Raw genomic sequence first — 10897 nt, 5'->3', positions numbered from 1 at the left:
TTGTCCTATAATTTTGATACTTTTATTCTTTATCCTTTTTAGATTTAAAAAACAGTTCAGTAATATTTTGATGTTTTGTAATTTTGATACTTCCGATATTAAAATTTATATAAGTTGTCGAAGAATAAATTATGCACCCCTCACAATTTTAGCATTTTTGTTTTTTATCTTTCTAAGGGTTGCAACAGAGTCCTCTAACTTTCTGATATTTCACAATTTGATCCTTCTGGTGTCGAATTCTGCACAAGTGAACCAATAAAAACAAAAGGCCCAATTCAAATGAACCATATGAGGCGTACGTGATTTATTCAAACGACTTTTGCAAAATTCGGCATCGAAAGAATTAAAATTGAAAATTATTAAAAAATTATAAAACTCTTTTACAATCCTAAAAAAAATAGAGGACAAAAATACTAAAATATCTAAATTACAATACCAAAAAAGTCCTAATTCACATGTTTGACATCTACATGAATTAATTTCTTCTCACCAACTTTTTAAGCTATTCAAGTTCTATAAAGTCACTCACCAAAATCAAGACGATGACTAACTGCAATTCATCAAGAAAAGAATTCACCACAGAATGGCATTCGTCTTGCCCGTTCCACCCATGCAAGACCTTAAGCTCAAATTACAGCAATCAACCCTAGTTTCCCCAGCAAAACAAACTGAGAACCAAGCCTTTTTCTTGTCTAACATCGACCAATTTCTCAACTACGATATTCTCACTGTCCATTTCTTCAAAGCCAACCCTGATTTTCCTCCAGAAACTGTGGCCAAAAGGCTCAAAATGGCACTAGAAAGAGTTCTGGTGCCCTATGATTTCTTGGCTGGAAGATTAAAACTGAATCTGCACTCGGGCCGCCTCGAGATCGACTGCAATTCGGCGGGAGTTGGTTTCGTGGTGGCTTCTTCAGAGTGTTCGCTTGATGAGTTGGGTGACCTTGTTTGTCCCAACCTCGGATTCCGGCAGCTTTCGGTTCAAACCTTGGATAATCTGGGACCAGAAGTTGATCAGCTACTGTGTGTTTTCAAGGTTATAAAACTACTTTCTTGATCACTTAGGGAAAATTGCAATTTTAGTCCTCTAATTTAAGAGTGCCATATTTTATTCGGTACAAATTGATTTTTCCAACTTCATCGTGTAATTTTATGATTTTGACAGTTTTGCTCCTTTTTCGATCAATTTGATTGAAAAATTACATATGACTTGCATATAACCAATTAAATTACAATTTTAATCTTGTAACTCAATTCATGTAGGATCAAAACTGCCAACACCCTAAGTTATAAACTAAAAATACCAACATCCCCCAAGTTACAAGACTAAAATTACTATTTACTTGGAAATATTTTGACCAAATTCGTCCGAAAAGAATAAAAAATTGCCGAACTAAATTATGAAAATCAATTCATGCAAGATAAAAAAATGTCACCTTATAAATTATAATACTAAAATTGGATTTTTCCCTCACTCGTAAATCGTCCAACCAAATTTTATTCTATATATCGTGTTGGTGTTTGGCAGTAATGTTTTAATGTTTGTCGTTCACAGGTAACATCGTTCAAGTGTGGTGGTTTCTCCATCGGTATGTCTACGAATCACGTCTTGTTTGACGGCGTAAGCGCCCAAATCTTCATCGAAAATCTAGCCACCCAAGCATTCGACGACAAGCCTTTGGCCATTATCCCATGCAACGACCGCCACCTTCTTGCCGCCAGAGCTCCGCCCCACGTGGAGTTCCCACACCCCGAGTTTTTCAAACCCGATCTCCCTGCAGGTTTGGGGCCTCCAGTGTTCGACTGCGAAAGGGAGGAATTGGATTATACAGTCTTCAGCCTAACCTTAAACGCTGTCAATTATTTAAAGGACAAAGCAAGGGAGAGTATCAGTTCTACCAGCACGAAGATCACCAGCTTTATCGTCGTGGCAGCGCTCATATGGCGGTGCAAAGCGTTGTCAAATTATACCGAGTACAACAAAGATAGAGTTTCCACTCTGTTTAATATTGTGGACCTAAGATCAAGGCTGAATCCGTCGTTGCCAAATTCATACTGCGGCAACGCAGTGCTAGGTGCTTATTCGTCGGCAACATGTGACGATATTAAAAAATGGCCATTTTCAAAGCTGGTGGAGTTGGTGGCAGAAGAGCCAAAACGGATGACTGATGAGTACGCAAAATCTACAATAGATTGGTTGGAGATAAACAAAGGGCTGCCTCGTGGGGAGTATACGGTGAGCTCATGGCTGAGAATGAGGTTTGGTGAAGTGGTGTATCCATGGGGCAAGCCTATGCACAGTGGCCCAGTGGTGAGCTATAGGAAAGACATTTGCTGGATCTTTCCCGGTGTTGATAGAGTTAACGCCTTGGTTTCTCTGCCTGCTAAAGAGATGGAAAGATTTGTGGCCTGTTGTCGTGAGTTCTTCCCACAATCCATCATTAATTAGCTTAATCCATGTCATGGGAACTATTGCCTATCTATATATGTGGGTGTGCGTTTGTAGATGGTTATGGTTGGGAGCAGTAATTAATAATTGGGTTAATGCAATTTATTTATTTGATATTGCAATAAGAAAATTATCTTTCTATGAACAAAAAAATTAGCAAATTTATTCCACTATGTTTTTTAAAATGAACAGGAAAGTAAAATTGCTTCATCTTAAAAGGAAAAATTTCAAAATTAGTCCCGTAAGTATAAGGGTGGCAAAATTAATAGGACTAGCAATTTTAGTCCTATAAATTACCCAAAAAGACAAATTGGGGCTTAGGGTTCCGGTGGTCACGTCGTCCCAACTTAAACACCTGGAATCTCACGTGGCTGATGACATGGCGTAGGCGGAAAAAGATGCTCTCTTCCCTTTTTTTTCATCCCAACATAGGTGAAAACAGCTCTCTCTCTCTCTCTCTCTCTCTCTCTCCTCATCTCTGCAAATGAAGCTGAAGTGAAGAAAAAAAGCTGAAAACGTCTTCAATATTGTCGGACAATAACTCCACTATAGTAAACTTCTTTCGTGGCATTAGGACTCCATTGAGAACCTCTTGGACCAATGACAATCCTGAAAGTTATTCCTGTATTATAAGATAAGAATGTGAAGTTTTGTAGATATAGCTTTCTGAAAAAGTGAATTCTTGACTTATTTCTCGTTCGATTACAGAGTGGAGGATGTCGTTTTTTTACTTGGGATGACATTATATGTGTGCTATAGCTATGTGTGTCACTCCCGATTTACGACGCAAGCTCCAAGCAATGGAAACCAAAACAAATATGTTGAAGAAGAAGATTCTTTGACTTAAAGTCTGTTTCGAGGTATCATGATTTATGTTGGTCGCTTTTTGAATAAGTAAACGGATGGTGGTTGTTGGATGAATAATTCGAGGTTGTTAGATTAGTAGACACTTCTATTGTGTTGTTTAAATATAGGATAGGCGAATGTGTATGTTAGATATGCATATGCATATTATGTAAATTGTATTTTGTGGCTTTGTTAACGAAATTAAAAGCTTCAATTTTCAACTTTTGTGACTTGTGGTCTATTTTTAATTATGGAATTAAAATCTTGAATTAAGCAATTAACGGCTTGAATTTTCAGCTTTCGTATCATGTGGCAAGTTTTGTTTTTGTTTACAATTGATGCAAAACAAAAAGGTCAGACAAGGTAGCAATATGATGAAAATGAGAATATTCATTTCATCAAAACGTAGATTGTTTCAACAAAATTTGAATTTATCTCCACCACCCCCCCCCCCCCCCCCCGCAATTCATAGGATAAGCAATAAAAACTACTTCCTCAAGCTTCTAAAGTATGTTGCTAAAGTATGTTGAGATTACAAACAAAAATATTTCCATTCCAACACATTTTTCTTAAACAAATGGTGTTTTCCTCACATCTTTCTTCTTGTCCCTTCCACCTTGTCCTTGGATTGTGTGACATATCATTCAACCTTGATAATGCGACATAGTTTGTGTCATCCTTCTCCAAAAGAGTACATATTGACAGAAGAGATTTAGTCTCTAAATGCAAAGTTTGTTTTGGGGAAACCTCCTGGCTCTCATCCCATCTTGGTGGGGCTCTAATATTCACCTTTGGTGCTGGTCGTTGCAGATGGGTTAGTGAAAGAACCCTGAAAGTTAGACGTGTAGATTGTTGTTGGAGTGTGGAAGTCCTATATGAAGGCAACCATGGTTGCTCGTATGCAGGTTTTTTTATAACAAAGTAGTTTAAATGGGGTTGTTTTAGTGGTTTCAAGTTTGGGTCCTATTTATGTTAAAGCTGGGTTGTCGCAGCTTACCTATAAAAAAATGTATATGTTTGATAAAGTTGTATGACTATTTTGTTTAGGCAAAAATTACTTACTGAAGCTATACTTTCTTGGCTTGCATAGGGACTGCAGATGTTGAGAAGTGTCCTTGTATCCTCTGAAAAACAGTCATAAAGGATTAGTGAAGTTATAATTAAAATAAATACACTACAAAAAAATTATTTTATTGGAACGCCTTTTGTAATGATTTTTTTATTTTTTTTGTAACGGCTTGTGTAACGGAAAGACCTATTGCGGCTAAACGAGGCGTTACAAAATATTTGCAATGGCTATACAAAAAGCCGTTACAATTTATAATGGTCTATGGAATGGCCTCAGGTGGTCGTTACAAACCTGGTGCATGAAAAAAAATAAATTTGAAATTACTTTTGTGATGACTCTATTGAATTTGATTTAATTGTTATTATAACGACCTTTGCCACTGTTTTTGTAACCGCCTTTTTTCACTACTTTTGTAATGGTTTTTAGAACGGCTTTTTACAAAATTTGTGACTTTATTGAAGCAGTCTTTGTAACTTCCTGATGATTTTATATTTTCTTGGTGTATTACAAAAGCCGTTAAAAATTCATTTACAAAAACTATTATTTATTTAATATATTTTAATATTTATTTTATTTAATATATTTTAATATATTTTAATATTTATTTTTCTAAAATTATCTAAATGAATTTATATAAAAAACACATAATATAACAAATTTAATTACAAAAATAAAAATATTATCACAAAATTATATTTTTACAAAATAAAAAAAATTAATCTAAATTATTATCTCTAGAGGCCGCATGTCCATTGTTTTCATCAGGTGCGGGGAATCAGCTATAGGTTGGGCCGCTAGATAATCGGGCCAATTCGAATCAATCCTTCTGATGTACCGCTCGATCATCTGCATCCAACCATAAATGGAGTCACAATCCCACAAGTACATCTGCAAAACCAACAAATAAAAAATATATAATTATTTGATAAGAAAAAATATAAATTTCAATTAAAATTAAATAATATTATACTAACCTTCAGCTTCTTGAACTAGAATAGCTGGTGCCCTTGTGGGATCTACGAGATGATGGCGGATCACCAATAGTCATTATTAACAATTTCAAAAAAATTTAACATTAAAAACACATTATGTTAATTATTTATAAAATGATATTTTTTATAATTTCTTAAAATTCTTATTTTTCTAAAATTGCATTAAAATCCCCTAATTTCCTAAAAATTCATTTAGGTGCATAATTTTCCTAAAATATTGCATTGTAGTCCTTAATTTTATAATAATATCATAAAATTTCTATTTTCTAAAATTACATTTAAGTCCTCTATTTTCCTAAAAATTGCATTTAGGTGCATAATTTTTCTAAAAGTGCAGAAATTACAAAAATTAAAAAAATCAGAAATTATTGAAAGTTTCTAAAAAACGTTTAAAATTATAGAAATTAAAAATAATTTCAGAAATTATGAAAAAGTTCTTAATTTTTTTAAAATAATAGAAATAAAAAATTTCAAGAAATAATTAAAGTTTCTGAAATTCTTTTAAAATTACAGAAATTCTAAAAAAAATTTAAAAATTTTGAAAAATTCTGAATTTTTTTTCAAATTACAGAAAATCCCAAAAATAATTCAGAAATTTCCGAGCATCATCATCATCATAAATTACAGAATTTAAAAAAATTGGCAAATGTTTTTAAAATTTTCAGAAATTCAAAAAAAAATTAATTATGCAGAATTTTTTTTAATATTACTAAAATATAAATCTGTTTAAAATTTTTTGTAAAATTTCTCACATTTAACAAAAACAATTACACCTTTGTAATATAAGAGAGATTGCTTGCATTTTTTTCCATAAATGACAGTGGGTCATGTGTAACAGTGCAAGCAATTTCATGCATTTGCATCGTGTTCTAATTTGTTGCACCAGCAGGATTCCCCCTCCGCCCATCTATGAATGTGTGTATGTATGTTTTCAATATCATCAAAGTATGTGAATTTGTCATGACCATATATAATCAAATTTGGGAAAAAAATAATTTTAGTCTTGTAATTTAATTAAGAGGATGGTATTATTGGTCCTGCACAAATTGATTTTGTAATTTAATCCTATAACTTTAAAATTTTTATAATTTTAGTTATTTTTCTGAATTTTCAATTTAATCGAATAATGTGAAAATAACATGCAATTTTCCGACCAAATTGGGGATTTCGGCCAAAAAAAGGACTAAAAATGAGTTTACTGCGAAAATTATAATTTTAGTTGTGTAAATTAGCAAGAGTGATATTTTTGGTCATGTAGGAATTGGTCATTAAGATTTAGTCATGCAACTTTATAATTTAGATAATTTTAGTTATTACATGTAAGTTGCACATGACTCTATTAAATTACAATTCTACTCCTGCTCAACTTGTGCAGGATAAAAAATGGTAACTCTCTTAAATTGTAGGACTGAAAAAGCTAACGGCCTCTAAATTGCAGAACTAAAGTCGCAATTTAATTCAATCATGTACAATAAGCTTACCAAGCTTTGGGTGTAACCATCATACAATGGCTTATCCTCGTCTTCAGAAAATCAATGCCTTGAGAACAATCACATATTTTAAGAGGCTTTAGAATAAAATTTAATAAAACATTGTTTTCAAACATAAAATTATAGTAAAAAACAAAGTAGTGCATTAATTGGAAAGCTATTAAGAAAATATTTTTTATATACATTAATTTAATATATAGTACATTAAATAATTATATTATACAAAATAACTCTAAAAAAAATATCTAAATGGATATAGCAATTGCGAAAATATGATGTTATCAGACACTATCGCCCAAAAATTAAATATGAAGTCACACACATACATAAATATATATATATATATATATATATATTCAAAGAATAATATATATCTATATGGATATTGGTTAATAATTTAAATTATGGAATAACAATAGTTTTCGTCCTCAAATTCAACTATTTATGTAATTTTGGTACTCAAAAAATTTGAGGTTGCAGTTTTGGTACTTAAACTTATAAGTTTGTTGGTGTTTTTAGTCATTCCATTAATAAAATTGTTAAATGTAAGAGAGGTTTCACTGAAAGCCGAAAAATAGTCATTTTCCTCTTATTTGTAGTATTTTCAAATTTTGGTCCAATGCACCCATTTCTTTTTTTCATGTTTAATTAACTGAAGGATGTCTATTTTTTAGTACGGATTTTTTTTTTTACTACATACATATGTTGCAGGTATTGCATTATACAAAAAACAAGTTATTGGAAAAGTTGCCACAAAAATACGAGGAAGATTGCTATTTTTTCTCGTTCAAATGAAACTTCAGATAACTTTTACGATTTTTTTTATTAATGGGAGGTCGACTAAGAGGGTGTTTGGCTAAGCTTATAAGTTTTTCAAAATATTTTATAAGATGTTTGAGAGTTTATAACTTCTAAATATTTGTTTGGTTAATTCTTTTTAAAGAGCTTAGATGTCAAAATAAGATGTTTCGGATTTTATAAGTTCTTTAATAAAAATTAACTTTTCTAATTTTTTTTTTATAAAATCTTATAAGTTATGTAAAATTAACATGCCATAACACAAAACTATCCATAATCATACACTTACACACACTCTCTCTCTCACACACACCCACACGCACTCTCCTCACTCTCTCTCTTTCTCTATAGGATTAAATTTTTTTTTTGCTATTTAATTTTTCAATATTAAAAAAAACTTCATTATTTAATAATAAATTACTATAGTTAAATAAAAATAAGACTGGTGTTGATATTATATTTAATGAAAAATATAAATTCAATACTTATAAATTATATGACTAAAAATAATCATTGCATTAACAAAGAAAATATCAATTATATATCTATATAATATTTGACTAGCATGAGTGCACATATATACTATTCTTATTCAAAAAATTATGTAATAATCATTATTTTTTTTACTATTATTGTAAAAAGAATACCTATTAAATTTTTATTCAAAATTAAACTAATGTGTAATATTTATAAAAGTATTTTAAAAATATTTAAAATAAAATATGTCAGGAAATAAGGGTAAATTATATTTTTGGTCCCATAAGTGGACCTATTTTAGATTTTAGCCCCACACACAGGTCAATTCGCACATTTAGTCTCATATGTGCTTTTTTTTTTTTTTTTCTATTTGAGGACCAAAGAGAGGATTCCGTCCAAAACTTAATGCCATATTGAAGTTTTAAACATTTTGTTTTTGTTGTAATTTATAGTATAATTCTTGATCTTTGGAAAAATTAGAATAAGTTTTGGATAAAAAAACAAAGACCGAATTTAAAAATAATTGCCGAAAATAATATCATTGAATGAAAATAAGTTGAATTGTAAGTACATAAATCAAAGTCCAGAGTTGAACCAAAAATAGGGTTAATTATATTTTGTCATCCAAATTATGACAGTTTTTACACTTTGACATTTAAAATTTTCTTTGTGTCAACTTATCATCTCAACTTTATATAGAATTTTCAAAACTAATAACGGGTAAATTAAATTTTTGGTCACATAAGTGGACCTGTTTCTAGTTTTAGTCCCACACTCAGGCCAAATCACACATTTAGTCCCATATGTGGTTTTTTTTTTTTTTTTTCCAATTTGAGGACCAAAGAGGGGATTCCGTCCAAAACTTCAAGCTGGTGCATGTGGCAATATTATACTATTTTCTTAAGGAATAAATTAGAAACCATATTGTCGGACAAATTCAAGAAGCTAATCTAGACACTGTCTAGGTAGCAATAAGAAGTTCCTTATTAGTATCCACTTCTCTATGGAACGACCTACGAGAACCAACTTGGAAAGCATCACCTTCGAGGATGACTCACGAGTTGAGGGAGTATGACCCTAAACATGCCCTAGAGTACAGGGCTGTAGATCTGTAGCATCGGATTCAAGTATCGATTGCACGAGACCATCACTAAACTCTGGTGAAACGGCATTAATTGGATCACAGAAAGTGCAAACTCCTGATGATTCAAGTCAATCCAACACCTTTAGATAAAAGAGGGAGAGATTAGCCTTAGGCCGATGACAGACACCTCTAAGGCTAATACTAATGAATTGACATCTTCTTCTTTTGCTTGGCAGGAATACTAGCGCTTGTGGAAAAAATTAATTTTTGCACAAAAGAGTAATTCAAGCAAGACCATCATCGAAACATCCAAAAAATACAACAGAGCCTGGATGTTAGAATGGTCCAAACCAGAAGATGTGCGAAAATGGTATGATTTTGGAGCCTTGGCTCTAGTTCATACTATGTTCCCAACAAGTCAAGTCCTCTATTATATGAGAGGCTAAATAATACTATGTAATATTTATTATATTTATCCAATAAAAATAATATTTTTATTCAACTTGTTTGTCCAAAATTCTATTAAGTCCTTATATCAGAGTGTTTTTTACGTCCTAAAGTAGGAAACAAACTAGGATTGTTGTTTGTTGTTGAAGGAGCCAAGCGCCTACGAACCATCTGTTGCGGCACTGTGGTTGGAGGAAGTCCATAAAATCAAGGACTTGAAATACCTGAAAACAAAGCTGTCAGAACAAGGTATAAATATATGACGACTTAATTTATTTCGCAAGCATGTTGGCCTAACTTGGAGTATGTAGTGGACTAGGGTTAATTTTTCGTTAGAAGCGCAAAATGGTCATAAAATGGGTTGAAAGACCAAAATCGCAAATATTTGAAAGATATAGGACCAAAATTGCCGCCGCGAAAGTTAGAGGACCAAATTTGTCAATGCCTTGTACATAAAGGACGAAAATTGCAATATTGCCAAATTGTAAATACGTACTCACATAAACATGCATTGTTTTTTTTTTAGTTAAACTAATTATTTCTTTTTTGTTGTTTGTTCACAAAACAGAAAAAGAGTTAATTTTTTTTTCAAACATATTTGATGCATTCAGAAATGGTATAAGGGATTTCTCACCAGCTGTCTGGTAACATAAATCCAATTGGCTTCGCATGGGGGAAAAAAGTTCGTCCACCTTCTCAACAATCATAGAGAAATTTGATGCTTCAATATTGCCGGATGTTGTGTATCTACAATGGCTCCATTTCATTAGTTGTCTGAGTGAAGACATTGTCAAACACTACAACAAAAGATAATATTAATGAAAAAGGAAATTAAGTGGCGGTATCAAAATTATTACTGAGTAATAGAATCGAGTGACAATAATATTTAATGTAACATTATATTGAAACCCTGAAATTAGATTAAAATATAAAACATCTCTTGTCTTTAGTAACATTATAGCTACACCTTCTAAAGGGTGGTAGTAGTTTACACTCCAAAAAGTGCAACATTTAAACATGACTAATTATCATGGTTAAAAACAAAACAGCTATAGCAAGTAGTTACTGTCCGCGGTCATACAACGGATATTAGCCGTGGTATTTATGTGGGTGACTAAAACATTTGTCATGGCTCAAATATTTTTACCATGACTCTTAGCAATGGCAAATAAGTTTTTCTTGATGGAAAATCTATGTTTTTGTATTGGTTTTATTTAAGCGTGGTCAATAAAAATTATTTACTAT

At 31.7% G+C, this 10897-nt stretch overlaps 1 protein-coding gene across 1 annotated transcript; it reads left to right on the top strand.

Moving 5' to 3' along the window:
- On the top strand, positions 569-2528 carry LOC105178603 (omega-hydroxypalmitate O-feruloyl transferase-like). Its single transcript, XM_011102114.2, has 2 exons — positions 569-1036; positions 1556-2528. The coding sequence occupies exons 1-2, from the start codon at positions 584-586 to the stop codon at positions 2447-2449; spliced, it is 1347 nt and encodes a 448-aa protein (XP_011100416.1). The 5' UTR covers positions 569-583; the 3' UTR covers positions 2450-2528.

The sequence above is a fragment of the Sesamum indicum genome, linkage group LG16 (genome assembly GCF_000512975.1).
Source record: "Sesamum indicum cultivar Zhongzhi No. 13 linkage group LG16, S_indicum_v1.0, whole genome shotgun sequence".
NCBI lineage: Eukaryota > Viridiplantae > Streptophyta > Magnoliopsida > Lamiales > Pedaliaceae > Sesamum > Sesamum indicum.
Note: the sequence above shows the minus strand (reverse complement) of the source record. Positions and strands in the feature narration are given on the sequence as shown.

Bases quoted from the DNA above. Each gene is read 5' to 3' on its own strand.
- LOC105178603 (XM_011102114.2), top strand. From the start codon at position 584: ATGGCATTCGTCTTGCCCGTTCCACCCATGCAAGACCTTAAGCTCAAA. The intron at 1,037-1,555 runs GTTATAAAACTA...TGTCGTTCACAG, and splicing joins AGCTACTGTGTGTTTTCAAG to GTAACATCGTTCAAGTGTGG.